The 20,284-nt window shown below is 37.7% G+C and overlaps 3 protein-coding genes and 1 pseudogene across 8 annotated transcripts; all 4 read right to left on the bottom strand.

Annotated features, from left to right (window-relative positions):
• Nucleotides 1–492: 492 nt before the first annotated feature.
• Nucleotides 493–2,022, bottom strand: LOC133737062 (uncharacterized). The gene has a single exon (XM_062164688.1). The coding sequence runs from the start codon at nucleotides 2,020–2,022 to the stop codon at nucleotides 493–495; it is 1,530 nt and encodes a 509-aa protein (XP_062020672.1).
• Nucleotides 2,023–2,824: 802 nt separating this feature from the next.
• On the bottom strand, nucleotides 2,825–4,870 carry LOC133739505 (non-functional pseudokinase ZED1-like; annotated as a pseudogene).
• A 3,304-nt stretch (nucleotides 4,871–8,174) lies between these two features.
• LOC133737061 (non-functional pseudokinase ZED1-like) lies at nucleotides 8,175–10,810 on the bottom strand. Its single transcript, XM_062164687.1, has 3 exons — nucleotides 10,806–10,810; nucleotides 10,583–10,700; nucleotides 8,175–9,281 (listed from the first exon to the last, which is right to left on the bottom strand). Exons 1-3 carry the CDS (start codon nucleotides 10,808–10,810, stop codon nucleotides 8,334–8,336), a joined length of 1,071 nt encoding a protein of 356 aa, XP_062020671.1. The 3' UTR covers nucleotides 8,175–8,333.
• A 936-nt stretch (nucleotides 10,811–11,746) lies between these two features.
• On the bottom strand, nucleotides 11,747–20,230 carry LOC133736315 (non-functional pseudokinase ZRK2-like). 6 transcript variants are annotated; one of them, XM_062163769.1, is made up of 3 exons: nucleotides 13,414–13,605; nucleotides 13,147–13,288; nucleotides 11,747–12,814 (listed from the first exon to the last, which is right to left on the bottom strand). In XM_062163769.1, the coding sequence occupies exon 3, from the start codon at nucleotides 12,787–12,789 to the stop codon at nucleotides 11,809–11,811; it is 981 nt and encodes a 326-aa protein (XP_062019753.1). In that variant the 5' UTR covers nucleotides 12,790–12,814; nucleotides 13,147–13,288; nucleotides 13,414–13,605; the 3' UTR covers nucleotides 11,747–11,808. The 6 variants fall into 6 exon arrangements, with proteins under 6 accessions (XP_062019753.1, XP_062019751.1, XP_062019752.1 ...); XM_062163767.1 differs by having other exon boundaries at nucleotides 13,147–13,264; XM_062163768.1 differs by having other exon boundaries at nucleotides 13,419–13,605.
• Between the last annotated feature and the right edge of the window lie 54 nt (nucleotides 20,231–20,284).

The following is a 20,284-nucleotide window of genomic DNA, read 5'->3' as shown; positions in this document are numbered from 1 at the left end:
CCATATGCTGAAAGTCATCACAAGAAACACGAGTAGGTAGTCTACCACCCGTCTTTTCATGGGCTCCTAAAATCGCATTGAAATCACCAACTAACAGCAAAGGACCCGAGAAGCTTGTCTTTATTTGCTCAATTGCAGACCATAAAGGACGACGTGCCACACTAGTTGTTGCCGCATAGACAAATATCAGACCATGAGCAATACCACCAACAGAAAATTGCACAAACATATGTTGACTAGAAGAAGATATCATAGTAGGAGAGGATATGTTTGTTGAATGAAAAACCCAAATATTAGGAAATAACTGACCTCTATCATTGACACCGACCAATTGCATACCAATAGATCTCCAAAAAGAATCAGGAACACGTGTCAAAGATGTCATTGGTTCCGATAAACAAAGGAAATCAGGGGAGTGCTTTCTAATCAAACTACGAAGAGCAGTTCTTGTAGGAGCATTAGCTAATCCCCGAATATTCCAAAAAATAATCTTCATAAATTAAGCTTATGAGGAGGACCCCTATTTCTTGCGGGGTAACGATCCACAGTGCCCTCTTCTGGATGCTTTTCCTCTCTTTGCTGTTTGCGGAGTCTCTTTTTCTGCCCTTTAGAAAGAACAAGGGTCATATTCTTAAGGCCTGTATCACCCCCCATCATAGAATTCACTGCTTGCATTTCAAATTGCCCCCTAGGCGGGGTTCCATCAATACCAGTTGTGCACTGGTCTTCCTCAGTTAAGTCATGGCCACTAGTTTTCCCTTTTGTCAACTCACCTGCTGCATTTTCCAGAGAAAAATGCTCCTCAAGAACTTGTTCAGTCGTTTCCGAGGAGCTCAAGTCATCCTTCCTTGCATTAGCAACTTCAATAGTTGCTTCCAATGGCTCCTCTATTACTCGCTGGGCAATAGTCTCCATTTCACCCAAAGCCGCCTCTTCAATAACGGTTTGTGCAAACTGAGCAATTTCTACCAATTCCCTTTCAGAAGATTGGACCCTAGGAGAGTCGTCATCAACTGTCAGAGTTGGAGCAGCATGTTGATCCTTTGTAACAATTTCATTAGTCATATTTGGTGGAGAAGCATAGACCATCTGCATATCATGCCTAATATCAGAAATGACCACATTACGCTTTACCCTGTACTCTTGACGCACTACAGTAGTCAAAGGCTGAGAAGGCTTCTCACGCTGTTTCTTGTTCCTTTGTTCCTTGTCGTTTAGTTGCTTACAATGATCAGCAGTATGGCCAACCAAACCACAATGGGTGCACAAATTTTCATAGACCACTTCAATGGGAAAACAATGATTTTCACGCTCGATCATCAACGAAGATGGTAATTCCCTGGCAAGATCCACATCTACTAAAACTCTGGCATAATAGCCAAACTCACGCTCCTTCGTAGCCCGGTCTAATTGCAATGGAGTACCCACTCCATGAGCAATCTCCATTAGATGTTGAGGATGCCAATAGTCTTGGCTCAAACCATAAAATCTGACCCAAAGTTGAGCATGGGTCTGTGGGAGAACGTCTCCCGGCACAAAATCTGGCTTCCATTGAGCCAATCTGAAAATACCAGTAGCAAGGGTGCATGTACCCCCTCCCCAAACTCTTCGCAAATCATCCTCTGTTGCAAAGTGAATGTCGAAGTATCCTTTCCCCAGCGGAACAAGACGCCATGGAGCTGAGGGCTTCCACAGAGTGTTAAGCATACCCTTGAGATCAGCAGTCTTCAAAGGTGCAGAGCCTTTACGGAGTAGTAGACGACCAAGGAGGTTGGTTTTGAAACTTTTCAATTGCTCCTGATAAAGAGCCTCATTGATCTTAATGTATGTTTTATCTCCGCGAACAATCGGTGCAGGTAGTTGGCTAAGAGACACCGATGATTCAATTGAATCTGAAACAATTGATGCGAAAGTTTTCGCCTTGGGCGGAGGAGGAGCTGTGGGCGGAGGAGTAGTCGAGTCAAGGAACCCCATGAACGCCCATGGGCAGATAGCTTGAGCACCGGAACTGGACGCCGACATGGGGGAATTCTGTTCAGATTGTAATTGAAAACAATGGCTTCTATATCTTTGTCATCTCGCTAATACCAACTATGGGTTTTCTGCTATGGGTTTAGATCGATCTGAAGATTGGGTTTTCTCAGGTGGAGCCAATCTCATTCGGTGGATAAGCCAAAATGTATAGAAAGAAGGATGAGGGTCTCCAAAGTTTCTTTTCCAGTCAAGAGTACAACTAAAAGCACGCTGAAGCTGTAAACATCAGTTTTTTTTTTTTTTTGGCCAGACCTCTGATAGGAAGGATCAAGCTACCCAAGTGTGCCTCTAACAACATCATCCTCATGCGATTGTTTGGGAGGAATGGTTAGGAGGAACCGTGGAGATACTCAAGTGTGATAAACCAGGAGGAATGGTTATAGAGAATGAGAAGATTCTCAGATTCAGAACACAGTCATTGTCAACAAAACTACAAATAGGTCTTAGATGCTTATGAATGATGCGCCTGGGAAAGGCTGTATGGAGAAATGTAAGAGCATTTGCAAGCTGATTTGCAATATGCAATATATCCAGCTTCCCATTGGCTGCTGATTCTTGTATCAATAATGATCCAATTTCAATGAACCCCACTTTGGATTAACAAGGAATAAGGTACTCAGATTTGATGAAGTTGATTGGGACTTAGGAGGTACACATCATTTGTAATCTTTAAACTACAGGAATTCTGTAGATATATAAGCAGAAAACATTTGCAGAATAATGAATGCAGAACTTAAAAATGGCATGAAGTAGTCCTCTCCTCTCTGCCAAGAAAGAAGAGATTGACAAGGGATGAATATACTTTAGTTCATTAGGATTAGTTTCCATAAAACCAATTATGTCTTATATCATTTACAAACAATTACAAAAACAGAAGCAGAGAGCTTATAATAAATATCTAAGAGCTTCTATACTAGAAAGTAAAGCTGTTGTTAAATCAAATATCTTTTGTTGGTAAAAAATGAAATAGGTAAAGCTAGCGAGGAGGAAAGGTAGACTTCTCAATTCGTACAAGTTCCTTGGCCACATCGATCATATCTGGCCTTGCTTCACTTTTGTCTTGAGTGCATAACAATGCCAGTGATAGGAACTCAAGCAACTGCTTTCGTTGTGCTTGCTCATCTTCTCCTCCTAAACCCTCGAGTATTTTAGGGTCAACAATCATCTGAAACTGATCATCACAAGCATGTAATTTTACATATGACACAAGGGACTCCCACTTTTCTGCAGCTTGATTTTGTTTCGAAGCATTTTGTCCAGTCAAGAAAACAAGTAAAATGACACCAAAGCTATAAACATCAGTCTGCTCTGTAATGCAACCAGACTTCCTATATGCAGGGTCAAGGTACCCAAATGTCCCTTTCACAAGATCTTCAACATGTGATTGCTCAGGAGGAATGGTTATGGAGTCAGAGAAGTCAGAGATTTTGGGAACAAACTCATCGTCCAAAAAAATACAGCTGTGTTTTAGGTTCCTACACAAGATCTTCAACATGTGATTGCTCAGGAGGAATGGTTATGGAGTCAGAGAAGTCAGAGATTTTGGGAACAAACTCATCGTCCAAAAAAATACAGCTGTGTTTTAGGTTCCTATGAATGATGGGTCTGGGGAAGGCTGTATGAAGATATGTAATAGCATTAGCAAGCTGCTTTGCAACACGCAATCTAGTTTTCCAGTTTAAGGAGTCATTAACCCCCAAACCTCCTACAGCATTGAGAACTCCTTTGCCTGCATGTTCAAGCACTAAAGCTGGTATGGGGAACTCTAAGCAGCAGCCCAACAATTTCAAAACATTCTTATGAGTGCTCATCTGCATTGATATTATAATGTCACGAATGACCTCATTCTTGGCTTGGTCGAAATTGCAGTAGGAGTCATCCCTCCGCCCTTCCTTCTTAATGATAACTCATCGGTTGTCTAAAAATCCGGTGAATATATTGTATAATGCATTCTCTAGTACAAGGCAAGAAGAATGAAAGTTATTGGTTGCCCTGATGAGTTCATCAGCTGAGTAGTGCCGAATAGGATTAGTTAATTTTCCATCACTAGAGGCAATGAGATCTTCTAATAAGATGCTTCCATTAAGCAAATATGATCCATTGGCATCTTTTTCCTTCTTTGTTAAACATGGAAGCAACGAGTACCTGACACAAGTACATAAGTAAAAACACAATGGCTTGATAATATACATAACTTGAACACCTCATTTTTCTTTTAATCCTGTTACAAACTGAGTGATTACAACAAGAAATTAATCAGAGTGTGCTATGAGATCCATTCATGGATTTCTTTCACTAGTCACACAAAGCATTCACTTTTGGCTCTGTCAAAATCGCCGAGTTTGATGAAACTTTAGTATAAGATATAGTCAAAAGCAATGATGCATTAATATCATTAACTTGCTAGCTTGGTTTTATACAATATCAGCGCCAAGAAATTGAAAAGAAAACAGGATGAATATCTCAAATTAAGTCAGAAGTTAAAGGAACCTAGCCACATATCTTGCAAAGAATAAAACCTTTAACTTACAAGACTTTAGATGGCATTGTTTCAGTTCTGCTGTGCTATATCACCCAGGCTTCTTTGGTTTGGATTTCAATGATTCCTCCATTAAATCCTCTACAGATTTCTTTCACCAGCTTCATTTTCTTTTGACGATGACTAGAGTTTTGTACGGTCAACGATGAGATCACACGTGCCGTGTTCTGATTGGCAAGAATAGCATGTAGTGGGTAAGTGGGAAACCAGAAATATATATCAAGTCAAATTTGAGAAGATGCTTGGCAGCTGCAAGTCCTTGAATAACAAGGAAATTAAAAATCAATTGCCATGCCATCCACAGCCGTTGACCCGTGAAAGAAGATGAATAAATTCAGATCTCACATTTCTTTATCTGAATGGCAGTAAAGTTAGAAATTTTGAAAAATTGTAAGAGATGTATATGCTAAATTTAGAGTGATAAACAGTACCTGTTACCATCTTGCATGCAATCATAAATTTTGAAAGCAATATTACAACAACTTAAGATGTGAAATCCTATTTTCTTTGGTCTGGTGAAAATCTTTTATAAATTAACACAAAGTTTCTTTAGGCATAAACCTTCAATATCATGTAATTACGAAGTAGTGACGCAGTCGGAAGTAACCCTAGGTTTACAAGCAATAAACTTAAAATAAGAATTCTGGAGTCCACCAAAGATAAATGAGAAAACTCTCAATTTTGATTGATAATATGATAAAAGATAGGTTCTACAGCCGTTTAAGGTTGCTTATATATGGGAAAAGAAACCCTAGGGCGACTAACAATGAAACCCTAAAGCTCACGGGTAAAAACAAAACAAATTCAAAACAAACTAGAAAACCGAAAATTCTGAAAAATAGTAAATTGCAGTTTTGAGTCCCTAAAATACCCCGAAAGCCCGAAAAAGCCCACACGTCATGGCATAGCAACGAGTTTTGTCCCTGGCGTTGTTCCCTTTCTAAAAAGCTATAGCAATCGCGATTCGGACACTGAATGCCAAAGTTGCAGCAAACCGGGTTTTCCTCATTTTCCACAATCGAGCTGTTCTTCAATTCAGACCGCCATTCGTTCTACATCAATCTCCTCCACCTCCGAAGAACTCGACCCCGAGTTCTCTTCAGGATAAAGAACCTCATCTTCACGAAACTCATGCAGATCAACAATATTAAAGGTGTTAGAAATGCCCATGGAATCAGGAAGTGCAACAACATAAGCATTGTCGTTGATCTTCCGCAGCACCTTAAAAGGACCATATTTTCTTGGCTTCAACTTGTTGTAGGTACCAACAGGAAATCTCTCCTTCCTCAGAAACACCATCACATCATCGCCCTCTTGGAACACTTTAACTCTTCGATGCTTGTCAACTACAGCTTTATACTTGGCATTCGTTTCTTCCAACTTGGTCTTGACTTCTTCTCTAACAGACTGCACATCTATGCCCTCAGCAGCAACACTAACACCAGGAACTTTAGGAAGCTTCACTAAATCAACCACATGTCGATGAACAGCGTATAAACTAGTGAGAATGGTGACTTCCCTGTGGCACTATGCACATCACTGTTATAAGCAAACTCCACCTGTGGCAAGGCATAATCCCATTGTTTGGGCCTATCTCCACAAACACTCCTGACCATGTTGCCCAAAGTTCTGTTAGTAACCTCTGTTTGCCCATCAGTTTGAGGATGAGCTGTGCTGCTACGGTTCAAAGCTGTTCCAAACATCCTCCACAATGTAATCCAGAAGTGACTAAGGAACTTCGTGTCTCTATCAGAAGTAATTAATGGACTTGGGCACTCCATGCAAACGAACCGCCTCCCTGAAAAACTGTTTGGCTATATTGGAAGCATCAGCAGTCTTCTTACAAGCTATAAAGTGCGCCATCTTGGAGAACCTGTCAACTACCACAAACACAGAATCCACACCCCTTTGGGTACGGGGTAATCCCAACACAAAGTTCATAGCAAGATCCTGCCAAATATCTTCAGGAAGTAAAGGTAAATAAAGACCAATATTTTGGGACTGGCCCTTAGAAACTTGGCAGGTGTAGCACTTCCTCACAATAGCTCCTACATCCTTCTTCAGCTGTGGCCAAAAATATCTCTCCTCAAGGCTAGCAATAGTTTTGTCTCGGCCCAAGTGTCCACTCAAACCCCCTCCATGTAAATCTCTAATCAGTTTCTCCCTCAATGATGAACTAGGAATACATAGCCGATTGCCCTTGAATAAATAACCATCATTCACATAGAAATCTACAACTGCATGATTGCTACTGCACTTGGCCCAAGAGAACAAAACACTCTAGCACAAGATAATTAGGAGACAACTCGTGCTCTCTCACCCAAGTACAATAGACAAAGCTTGTTGCTACATTGCAGACCAAGCACAATCACATATTGAACTGCATATGTGACATCTCTCTTAACAATCACATGCTCTGTATTAAAAAGCGCGCCTTATGCGCGCCTTAAGGCCTGAAAGGCGCAATTTTCTAATTCTACTGCGTCTGTTTTGATCGCAAGGCTCAAAGGCTTAAAAAGCGTACGCCCAAGGCGCAGAAGGTGTGAAAGGCGCAGAAGGTGTGAAAGGCAAGGCAAAGGCCTACTCCTTAGAGAAGAAGAGAGAGAGAGAGAAAAAAAAAAAAGGAAGAAGGCCATGACTTACATGCTTCTTCTTTCTAGCACCATATTCAGAATTCCATTGTGCGTGTTGATCAGACTCGTGAGGTTTAGAGAATTGGAAAGAAAAGGTCTTAATCTATAGCTAGTGTTATTAGTTGAATAGGACTCTATCATATCCTAACAAATGACGGATTTTAATATATCACCAATCCTTGTTACAATCAAATACTTTGTTCTAAAACAGAATTATTCAAGTTAATTGGTTGCAGGTGAAAAATCATTTAACCATTGTGATTGAAGATATTGAATCATTCAAAGATCACCTAATGCTTAAGCTAAGTTGCAAGGATTTTGTTTTAGGATGACTGCCCAGATACTGAAAAACAATCTATAATATTGATGTTCTAGTATAGTTATATATATTTTTTCTTTATTATGCAAGGCTTACGCCTTACGCGTCGTCACAAGGCTCTCCCGAAAACGCCTCGGATTGCGCCTCAGCGTTTTAAAACATTCACATGTGATCTTATTGTATGATAGCAGCTAGGAGTATTTATGTGTTCTCTTATGTAATGATTCAATTACTTCAATCAAGCCATTCCATATATATATATATATATATATATATATATATATATCGCAATACATAATTAAGTTTTCCATGGTATAAATTTATTAGCCCCAAAACTACAATGTAGTTAACAACACAGCCATGTGTGCATATTCATGCTCTACAGCTGGTATGGAGAACTCCCCTTTGGATCAATAATGTCCCAATTTCAACGAATCCCACTTTTGATTGAAACAAATAACGAGGACTCAGATTTGATGAAGCTGATCGGGACTTGGGAGGTACTAATCTTTTGTAATCTTTAAACTAAATGAGTTCTAAAGATATAAACGTACATTTTCAGAATATTGAATGCACAAGTACTTAAGATAGTATGTAGTCCTTTCTGACAAGAAAGAAGAGATTGACAAAGGACGTACGTATATAGAGTAGTTAACTAGGATTAAATCCATAATACCAACAATGTCTTATGTCATTTACAAAGCATTACAAAATAGAAGAAGGTGAGAGCTTCTAAACTATAAAGTAAGGTTGTTGCTAAATATATCAAATATCTTTTGATCGATCATAACAAATGAAATACATAAAGCTAGCAAGGAGGCCAGATAGACTTCTCAATTCGCATGAGTTCTTTGGCCACATCAATCATATCTGGCCTCAGTTCACTTTCATCTCGAGTGCATAACCATGCTAGTGCTAGGAAATCATGCAACTGAAGTTGTGTTGGCTCATTACCTCCCCCTAACTCCTCGAGTATTTTAGGATCAACAATTGTTTGAATCTGGCCGTCACAAGCATGCAATTTCACAGATTTTATAAGGTCGTCATGTCCTGCCAAAAGTTTCCGTCCCACCAAGAAGCCAAGTAAAATCACACCAAAGCTATAAACATCAAATTTTTCTGAAATGTAACCAGAATCAAGAAACTCAGGGCTAAGGTACCACATTGTCCCTTTTATCACAACTTCTTGAACATGGGATTTCTCAGGAGGAATGGTTATGGAGTATGAGAAGTCACATAATTTGGGAACAAAGTCATCATCCAAGAAAATACAATGGGGCCTCAGATGCCTGTGAATGATAGGTCTTGGAAAGGCTGTATGTAGATATGTAACTGCACTAGCCAGCTGCTTTGCAATACGTAGTCTAGTTTTCCATGGTAGAGATTCATTAGACTGGAAACCTCCTTCGTCGTTAAGAACACAGCCTTGCGTTGCATACTCATGCACCAGAGCTGGTATAGGGAACTCTAAACAGCAGCCCAACAATTTCAAAACATTCTTGTGAGTGCTCATCTGCATTGAAATTATAATATCACGAATAGCCTCCTCCCTCACCCTCTTGAAATTCCTATAGGGCCCATCCCTCCCCCCTCTCTTCTTAATGATGATTAATCGGTTGTCTAGAAAACCTTTATAATAGAATGAACACTCCGGTATAATGCCAGAAGGATCAAAGTTATTGGTTGCCCTGATGAGTTCTTGAGCAGAGTAATGGCGAATAGTATTAGATTTCCCATCACAAGAAGCAATAAGATCCTGTTTACACCCGGTTTATCGACCTTCATTTCATCAAGTCATAACCATTGAAGGGAGAATCAAGATAATGATTAACGAATTTCTCATTATTAATGTGTTGTTATCTTGAGGATATGTTAATAGGAAGAAGGCATCATAGCAAAAGAATGTTTTATTATATCTTCTGATTAAGGTCGAGATAAATATCAAGGAAGTCAAGGTCATGCACGTACTGGTGCTCATGGATTAGTTTTACTAATCCAACTTGGCAATTGTTAGTTTCCAAGACCTTCACGTGGTACAACATGTTAGGACTTATCAAATTAGGAGTTTGCATGCAAGATTAGCATTTTAGTGCATGAGGGACTGTAATAGAAGAATGAAACCAAAGTATGTGGGCTTTTGAACCAACTTCAATTATAGTTAGATAAGGACTTTAACAAGAAGAAGATTACTACCCCGTGAAGAAACTAGTACGTGGCCGATATTCATCACATGAAGATAGAGTTTTAATTGTCAAAGAAGTTCCAGAGATGAGCACAAGAATTGGATTCGTGAAAGGCTTCTACAACTACAAGCAAGTCCACCTTTATATAAAGAAGCAATCGACATATCAACACACACACATCTCCAGCCAAAACTCCATCATGGGTTTCCTTTTATTTTTCTTAGCTCCAGATTAGTTTCATTCTCTTTTCAATTCTTAGTTGTTAGCTCTACTAGTTCGAGTCAATTTCCTTTGTTTTTCTTGTAATCTAGTATTGCTATTTCAATAATTTCCTTTGTTACTTTTTGATAATAGTTGATAGTTTTATTCTTCAAGCCATTTATTATTTTCTTTTTCCGCTCTTTACTTTATCGCTATTTACTTTCCTGCGATTTACTTTATTGCTCTTTACCTTTCTGCACTTAATCTAGAGTTTATTTTCTTGCTCTTTTACTATTGTGTTTATTTCTTGCACTAGGAGTAGTTTTAACGCAATTAATTGTTCGGTTACCAATCACTATTTGCGACTCGTCCATTGAACAACCCAAAAGTCCTTGATCCAAAGGCATCGAACCCTTAGCCGAGATTGTTCCTTCCTCGGCTTTCAGTCGCTCGACGAAGTCAGAACACGCGCACTACATCTTCTACATCTACAATTGCACACTTGGCCTTCTGGCCGTGTGCTGGCACGCCCCGCAATCTACTCATCAAGAAGGACATTTGTTCCTTGATCTCTCGGCTTTCTGGCCGAGGTGATTTTTAGAGGCAACATCTTTTGCTAACTTGTAGTATTCCACATTCACTTTTCTAGAAGTCGTGCACACTAAGAACTTGCATATCCAAACGGCAAGAAAATAAGATCAATAAGATCCTCTAATAATTTGCTTCCATTATCCAAGAATGATCTATCAGCATCTTCTCCCTCCTTTCTCAAACATGGAAGCAATGAGTTCCTGACACAAATATGTAAGTAAATGTAAAACACCGAAACATGGACACAAGGAAGGAATTTTTCTAAATGTCATTCTCAAAGGCATATGACAAAATAACTTGAATACCTCATTTTCCTTATAATTTTTAGTTCTCATGAAGTCTAAAGAGATCTATATATTACAGACTTTCAAATCTGTACTAACTAACAACTTAACACCAACAAAAAAAAAAAACCGGAGTACGTTTTCATCTTCCAGCTATGGGAAGTAATGGAAAATATATGTGGGCACAATGAAATGAAGGAACACAAACATCTAAAATAAGGTCTAAATTAAACTCAAAGAACATCATGCAACAAATAAAACCATAACTTACAAGACATTGGATGGCATTTTCCTGCAGTGTTCTGAGACTTTGATTCAGATCCAAGAATAAGCAGTGATATGTGGATTTCTCTACTCCAGAGTTCTTTGCAAGCAGTACATTACTTCGTCACTTTCATGTTCTTCCGAGGATGAGCATAGTTTTGTAGCTCATTGATGAGCTCGGACCTGTGCTGAGAATCAGATTCAAATTGCTCCTACTCAACAGTAAACTATAGATTTCTCCGCTGTATCCAAGTTAGATTGCATGTGTGTAAGCAGAAGCGCAGAAGTTGACTTGGTGAAAGAGCAAAATTTTCAAGTTCATTGGTGTGCGTTGAAAGGGCAACATTGATCTAGATCACATGCACCCACATATTAGTCAACTTAAGATTGTCACAAACAATGAGAAGAAAACGAACATGCCTCGAAATTAGGCTCCAAACTAAACAAAACCAAAAGAATGCAAAGCAGCAAATTGAGCTCTAAGTTAGCAAATAAGTCTAGCTTCCACAGTATTGATTAGACCTACTGATTACATGTCCAGATTCCCTTTACCCCTTTTCGTGATCAAACACAATCAAAATGGACATCTGAATCACCTCTACTATATTTCATACAACAAATTCACAATACAAGGATCTCGGTTCATTGAGGCATTATCACAAACACCTACCATGCAGAAAAGGAAAAAAAAAAAAATAGACCCTCAGAATCAATCATTTACTTCATCAGATTGACCTCCCAAATGTAACGGATAAAGTGGCTAACAAGGATTGATAGACTTCTCAATTCGTACAAGTTGTTTGGCCACATCGATCATATCTGGCCTTCGTTCACTTTCGTCTTGAGTGCATAACAATGCCAGTGCTAGGAAATCATGCAACTGCTGCTGTTGTGCTTGCTCATCTTCTCCTTTTATCTCCTCAAGTATTTTAGGATCCACAATAGTCAGAAACTGGTCATCAGAAGCATGTAATCTCACATATGACACAAGTTTGAGATTTCGTTGATAAACTTCTCGTCCACTCAAGAAAACAAGTAAAATGACGCCAAAGCCATATACATCAGTCTTTTCTGTAATGCGACCAGAACTCAAATACTCGGGGTCAAAGTACGCAAATGTCCCAAGCACAACATCTTCGACATGCGATTGCTCAGGAGGAATGGTTATGGCAAGTGAGAAGTCAGAGATTTTGGGAACATAGTCATCGTCCAACAAAATACATGTGGGCCTTAGGTGTCTATGAATGATGGGTCTGGGGAAGGCTGTATGGAGATATGTTATTGCATTTGCAAGCTGCTTCGCAATACATAGTCTAGTTTTCCATGGGAGGGACTCATAATCCCCATAACCTCCTGTAGGATTGAGAACTCCTTTTGCTGCATATTCGTGCACCAGAGCCGGTACAGGGAACTCTAAGCAGCAGCCCAACAGTTTCAAAACATTCTTATGAGTGCTCATCTGCGTTGATATTATAATGTCACGAATAGCCATATCTCTCCAGACCTCATAAGGAATTGAAAATTCGATCCGCTTAATCATAACCAATCGGTTGTCTAGAAAACCCTTATATGAACATGACCATGGATCATCATCTATACGGCAAGAAGGATGGAAGTTGTTGGTTGCCCTGACAAGTTCATCAGCAGAGTAATGGCGAATGGGATTAGATTTTCCATCACAAGAAGCAATCAGATCCTCTAATAATTTGCTTCCATTATCCAAAGCATATTTTTCCTCCATTCTCAAACATGGAAGCAAAGAGTACCTGACACATATATACAAGTAAAACACAAAGGCATGATTATATAATTTGAATAGCTTGTACAAACTGAAACTTCACAACAACAAAATCAAGAGTCATGTTTCCTGTTATAGAAGATTCCTTTGTCCTACAACTCCATTCAGGATTTCTATCACTAATTTCAAACCATATATTCAAAATTTGGTATAACAAAACCAATTAAATTCGATTAACTTGATTGCTTGGTTTTAAACACCATGAGAGACAACAAATTAGAAAATTAAACAGCAATATTTCAAATCAGGTCAGAAATTAAAGGAAGCTACATATATACAAATAACAAAACCGAAACTTACAGGAGTTTAGATAGGCATCGTTTCAGTGCTTCTGCTCTGTTATGTCACTCTGTCTTCTTTGAATTGGTTTCAAATTGTACAAGTAAGGACTAATTCAACGATTCCTCCACCAAGTCCTCTGCAGTTTGGCTCACAGATCAGCCTCCATAATATGTAGGAAGACAAATTAACAACAGCACCAAGAATTGGGCATCAAAATAATTGATTCAACATGCAAGAATATCCCATATGAAGCAATAAACAGTGATCAAAAGTCCAAAACCATACCATACCAGATTTTCTGATTTTGGATAATATTATCTTTCACTTCCTCCTCTGCAGAAAACCAATGACTTTAGATTCGTATTCAGAATTCCAGACTGCACCAAGTAATCAATAATTTGCTGATTTTCTCCACCAACTGATAGATCATACAGTTTTATTTTTATTTATTTATTTATTTATTATTATTATTATTTGTGAGTTTCTATTTATTTTGAGGACGAATAAACTTTACATAGTTTTGACAAGGTCAAGGTGGACCACTGCTCTTATTATTTTGGGTCATGCATGTAGCACAATTGAGAAGATGCTAGGCAGCTTCAAGTCCTTCCAAGCAGGACAAAGTAGTTACTTTCTCATTACCAAGAAACTACAAGGCAATTGTAGTTTGAAAAATGCCGTGACAGAAGTGAGCAGGGGGACAATGCCGTGAAAGATGAATAAGTTCAGATATAAGATTTGTTTACTAATTGGATTCAGAATCACAGAGGGTGCCGCTTGCCACCTTCATCTTCTGGTCCTCATTTTCTACCAATCTTTGAAAAACCATTAGTAATAGTATGTTCATGACATATCATATTCCGGAACTTCATGAAGACTTAGAAAGTGAACAGTTTGAAAAACTCCAGAGTGTGATGGTAATTGTCCAAGACTAGTCTACAGAGCAACATGTTGACTTACATTGACGATGGCAAAGGACAGAAGCTAAGAGCTTAAACCCCTGGATTTTCTAATTAGACTCTTAATTACAAACAAGTGCAGCTGTTCAATCAGTATCTAGTTTGATAACAAATGTAACAAACTAGTGTTGAATCCCAAAGTATAAAGAAGGTGAGAGCTTGATGACATGAATGTGTTGGTTTTATTGTTTTTCCTTTTGTATTTAAAGATTCAAAACTTTTATTATTAATATTATTTTAAATAATATCAAAAGTTATCTGTTTTGGTTTTCCAAGAGTCATGTTCCTTTGAACAGGCATGAAGAGTTTATATAAGCTTGAACTCTTCAGACAAGGGAGATACGCAGAACAACTCTCTTCTTTCCCCTATTCTTCATCTTCTTCCATTATCAAAACTTCCTTCTGTACCAATTCATATTCTCCACTCTTGGGTAATCGATAAAAGCTTGGCATCCCGTCTACCGTGAACGTGCGAAGCGGATTAGACAACCTGTGAGGTATAAAGGTTGTATCTTGGAGTTTGTAGACGACCGCCAACACCTGCACGAGGGGAGGCGTCTACGGCTTTAGAATGTTACAAAATTGAAATATTGGTTAACAGTTCTTGGTTTTATTTCTGCCATTGAGGGGGATGATCAAAACAAAGCATCCTCTTCTTGGTTAACTCCGGAAGATATAGAATATCATTGTCATAATAGAATTTTAAGTGCTTTGTCTGACCACCTTTATGATGTGTATCACTCTACAACATCCACAGCCAAAGAACTTTGGGATGCATTAGAAGCCGAATATGGGATTGTAGATGCTGGAGTTGATAGGTTTACGGTCTCTAACTTTAATAGTTATAAGATGGTTGAAAACAAATCTGTAGATAGCCAAATCCATGAGTATCAAGAGCTTTTAAGGGGAATAGAAAAGAAAGGAACCAAGTTTAGTGAAGACTTCAAAGTGTCTTGCCTTATAGATAAATTGCCTCCTTCATGGGATGAACATGCCAAGACTCTTAGGCATAAACAAGGAGAGTTTACCCTTCGTCAAGCCATGAATAACCTTAGAGTTGAAGAAAAACAAAGGGTAGACCAAAAGGAAAAACCTGAGAAAACATCCATTGTGAACTTAGTTGTGGGAAACAAAAACCATAATTATAACAAGACTAAATTCCACAACAGAAATCGAAGAAGCAATTTTCAGCCTAGGGGGATAAACTTTAAGAACAATAGAGCCAACCATAACAAACAGTTCCAGAAATCTAAGGATCAAGGGAGAGAAAAGATATCTTGCTTTGTTTGTGGGAGGACCAACCATGTAGCAAGGAATTGCTTCTACAAAAGGACTGAGGAGAACAAGTCTCAAGCAAATCAGAGTGGTCCAAAAGCTCAAGTGAATATGATAATGGAGCAAGAGTCCTCTCAACCATTATTCAAGTATGATCCTTCTGTCAATTTTACTTATGAAAGTAAAACTTGGTGGTTTGATTCTGGAACTAACATACATGTTTGTCTTGACCGTGATTCTTTTAAAACCTACCAGAAATCAAGTGGAGGACGTGTAACTGGTTTCAACATTAACTCGGTCGCACAAGTTTATGGAATTGGAGATGTAGACTTGAAGATGACATCTGGAAAAGTCTTAAGCTTAAAGAATGTGCGACATATACCTACAGCTTATAAAAATTTAGTTAGTGGTTCTGCCTTAGTGGAACAAGGTTATAGAGTTCTATTAGAATCGAATAAGGTTGTAATAACCAAAAGTAATGTGTTTATTGGTAAAGGTTTTGTTTGTGAAGGATTATTTAAGTTAAATTTATCTCAAGATATTGTTACTTCTCAAGTTCTGAATGTTGAAACTAAAAATGTTTGTCATGGAAGATTGGGACACATAAACTTAATTAAAATTAAGAAGATGATGGATTTGAATCTAGTTCCCAAATCAACCTTAAATCTAGAACACAAATGTGAAATTTGTGTGCAAGCTAAGCAACCCAAGAAACCTTTTAAGTCTGTTGTTAGAACAACACAAGTCCTAGAGCTTATACATAGTGACGTTTGTGATTCAAATAGGCCACCTACTAGAGCTGGAAATAAATATTTTGTGACCTTTATTGATGATTGCTCTAAGTTTTGTTATGTCTATTTGATTAAAACAAAGGATGAAGTATTTAGTAAATTCAAAATTTATAAGACTGAAGTAGAGAATCAATTAGAAAAGAAGATTAAACGTTTAAGGTCTGATAGAGGTGGTGAATATACTTCGAATGATCTAAGTGAATTTTGTGAAGAGCACGGAATAATACATGAGGTAACACCACCCTATTCTCCACAATCTAATGGAGTTGCCGAAAGGAAAAACCGAACATTATTAGATATGGTGAATGCAATGCTTTTGAGTTCTGGTCTACCTAAAAACTTGTGGGGGGAAGCATTACTAACAGCTTGTTTTATATTAAATAGAGTCATTGTTAAAAACAACAATGAAACCCCGTATGAAGTTTGCAAGAAGAGAACTCCAAATCTTCAAATCTTGAAAGTGTGGGGGTGTTTAGCGAAGGTTACAATTCCTGATCCTAAAAGAAAGAAAATTGGACCCAAAACTGTAGATACCGTACTCTTAGGCTATGCTCACCATAGTAGTGCTAATAGATTTTTAGTGATAAATTCTGAGGTTAGTGAAATTTCCAATAACACTATAATTGAATGTAGGGATGCAACTTACTTTGAAGATATTTTTCCTTTCAAGTCTAGAATCCCAAATAAAATAGTAGATAGAGTCATTACTAATATTGATAAAGCTTCTGCTAGTACAAGTAATCCCATAAGTGAAGAATCAGAACCCTTAGAAGAACTTAGAAGAACTAAAAGAATGAGGAAAGAAAAGAATTTTGGAGATGATTTTGTAGTATTTCACATTGAAGGTGATCCAACTACATACAAAGAAGCTATGGCTTCTGCAGATGCTCCATTCTGGAAAGAAGCAATACAGAGTGAGATTGAGTCTATTTTACAAAATCACACTTGGGAATTAACCAACTTACCTCCTGGAACTAGACCGATTGGTTGCAAATGGGTTTTTAGGAAAAAGCTGAAACCTGATGGTAGCATAGATAAATATAAGGCTAGACTAGTAGCCAAAGGTTTCACACAAAAGAAAGGTATAGATTATTTTGATACATACTCACCTGTGTCTAGTATCACTACCATTAGAATTCTCATAGCTTTAGCATCCATACATAATTTAGTAATTCACCAAATGGATGTAAAAACTGCGTTCTTGAACGGAGATTTAGATGAGGAAATATATATGGAACAACCTGAGGGATTTATTGTTAAAGGTCAAAAACATAAAGTCTGCAAATTAATAAGTCCCTTTATGGTCTTAAACAAGCTCCAAAACAATGGCATGAAAAGTTTGACAAAGTCATTTTAGATTATGATTTTAAAATCAATGAACATGATAAATGTGTCTACTATAAAGAATGTGATGGAGAGTGTGTAATATTATGTTTGTATGTTGATGACATTCTGTTGTTTGGAACAAGTCTAGAAATTGTGGAAAATGTGAAAATCTACTTATCAAAGAAATTTGATATGAAAGATTTAGGTGAAGCTAACATAATCCTTGGAATGAAATTAGAGAAAACTTCTTTAGGCTTTACTTTAAATCAGGCTAGTGCAATTGAAAAGATGCTAAAGAAATTTAATTATTATACTTGCAAGTCTGTTTCAACATCTTATGATCCTAACTTAGTTTTAAAGAAAAATATGGGAGAACCTGTGTCTCAACTAAAATACTCACAAATGATTGGATCTTTGATGTACATAGCAAATAAGACCAGACCTGATATATCTTTTGCTATTGGTAGATTAAGTAGATATACTCATAACCCAAGTAAGGATCATTGGATTGCTTTAGAAAGAGTCTTTAAGTATCTGAGAGGTACTTTAAATTTTTCTATTTGCTATAAAAGATTTCCTTGTGTAGTAGAAGGGTATACTGATGCCAATTGGATCTCAGATAGCTCGGATGTAAAATCCACTTCAGGATATGTTTTTCTATTAGGAGGAGCTGCCATATCTTGGGGATCCAAGAAACAAACTATAATTACTAGAAGTACCATGCAATCTGAACTTGTAGCACTTGATATTGCATGTACTGAGGCTGAATGGATAAAAGATTTCCTACTTGAGATACCCTTGATTAGAAAGCCTATTCCAGCCATTTCTATCCATTGTGACAACAAGGCTGTGATAGAGTTAGTCAAGCAAACACATTCTAATAAAAAAATGAATAGACATATATATGTTAGGTACAAATCTGTAAGAAGTCTATTAAACAAAGAAGTTGTATCTTTAGACTTCGTAAAATCAGAAAAGAACATTGCTGATCAGTTGACCAAAGGTCTATCTAGGAGTGTAGTCCTAGATTTGTTGAGGGGGATGGGTTTAAGCCTATAAGGAAGTCACCTAGGGAAGCAACCCAACCTCTGTGATTGGAGATCCCATGAAGGAGGTTCAATGGGTAGAAACAATCCATATTGCGTGACTTAAATTTCCAGTACAAAAAGATAAAAGGAGAGGAAAAAAAAAAAAAAAAAACTCTCCTGCTCATCCCTATGACATTAGTACTGTTGACATGTGAAATTAAGGAAAGGTTATACCTTGAATGAGCTTCAAGGCGGGCATACTCCCGCGGGGTACAAGTCACATGTACTCTTGGAGAACTCACCTAAGTGAGAGTAGTTGTGAGGCCGCAACTATGAGAGATGGGCTGCTCTCTATTAACTCTCATGATAATCAAGATAAAGCGCATGGCCATAAATAGCGCTAACCCGCGCCAAGTGTATGTATCGATGTCATGTGTGTGACAATGTATAGTTCGACTAAAAGGGGTCTAGTTCAAGACATTTATAGTTCACTATGACTCCTTCAAATGAAAGTTGTTTACACTAAGTGTAGGTTCAAGTCCGGAAGACACCTACACCTATTACATGGTATAAAGTTGCCCAAGAAATTCCTTCTATTAATCTGCCCATATCTTGAAGTTTTTTACAGTTTTGAATCTTGTGGGGGATTGTTGGTTTTATTGTTTTTCCTTTTGTATTTAAAGATTCAAAACTTTTATTATTAATATTATTTTAAATAATATCAAAAGTTATCTGTTTTGGTTTTCCAAGAGTCATGTTCCTTTGAACAGGCATGAAGAGTTTATATAAGCTTGAACTCTTCAGACAAGGGAGATACGCAGAACAACTCTCTTCTTTCCCCTATTCTTCATCTTCTTCCATTATCAAAACTTCCTTCTGTACCAATTCATATTCTCCACTCTTGGGTAATCGATAAAAGCTTGGCATCCCGTCTACCGTGAACGTGCGAAGCGGATTAGACAACCTGTGAGGTATAAAGGTTGTATCTTGGAGTTTGCAGACGACCGCCAACACCTGCACGAGGGGAGGCGTCTACGGCTTTAGGACAGCGACTGCCGTGCCTCTTTTGTTCTCACAGGCCAGATTTCTCTAACCATTTTCCTTCCTCTTATTTATGATTGTGATTATATGATTGAGTTCTCTGTTTGATTGATTTGATTTAGTAGACTTAGTACTGCAATTTTGTAACAGAATGTTCTGATATTGCTATATTAGTTATATTACTACTCCATCTTGAAAGACAGTTAATTCTGAACTACTCTTTTTATGTGATCTGAATATATAGCTCATTATTTCTCTTTTTATCTTCTACAAACTGGAAGATTACAACAACTCAAGAGTCATGTTTCCTGCTCCATTCAGGATTTCTTGAGATTTCTTTCACTAATTACAAACCATTCACTTGTCCCTCTATCAAAATCGCTGAGTTTGATGACAATTTGGCATTAACATATAGTTAAAAGCAACGATGCATTACTTTGATTAACTTGCTTGCTTGGTTTTAAACACTATAAGCGACAATAGATTGAAAAATTAAACAGCTAGCAATATCTCAAATCAGATCAGAAATTAAAGGAAGCTACATATATACAAGAACAAAAACCGTAACTGAACAAGAGTTTAGATAGCATCATTTCAGTGCTTCTGCTGTGTTATGTCACTCTGTCTTCTTTGAATTGGTTTCCAATTGCACAAGTGAAGACTATTTCAATGATTCCTTCACCTACTTCTCTGCATATTTCTTACTCTGTCCATTTCATTTTCTTCTGAGGATGAG

The sequence above is a fragment of the Rosa rugosa genome, chromosome 3, assembly GCF_958449725.1.
Source record: "Rosa rugosa chromosome 3, drRosRugo1.1, whole genome shotgun sequence".
Taxonomy (NCBI): domain Eukaryota; kingdom Viridiplantae; phylum Streptophyta; class Magnoliopsida; order Rosales; family Rosaceae; genus Rosa; species Rosa rugosa.
The sequence above is the reverse complement of the archived record's forward strand: the minus strand, read 5'-3'. Positions and strand labels throughout refer to the sequence as shown.

Coding starts and splice junctions, on each gene's coding strand:
- LOC133737061 (XM_062164687.1), bottom strand. Junction 9,282..10,582: donor TTTTCTTGCCGTTTGGATAT/GCAAGTTCTTAG, acceptor GGGTGTAAACAG/GATCTTATTGCTTCTTGTGA.
- LOC133737062 (XM_062164688.1), bottom strand. CDS start 2,022: ATGTCGGCGTCCAGTTCCGGTGCTCAAGCTATCTGCCCATGGGCGTTC.
- LOC133736315 (XM_062163765.1), bottom strand. CDS start 20,141: ATGATGCTATCTAAACTCTT. Junction 12,815..20,121: donor ATGATGCTATCTAAACTCTT/GTTCAGTTACGG, acceptor TATATGTGTCAG/GTACTCTTTGCTTCCATGTT.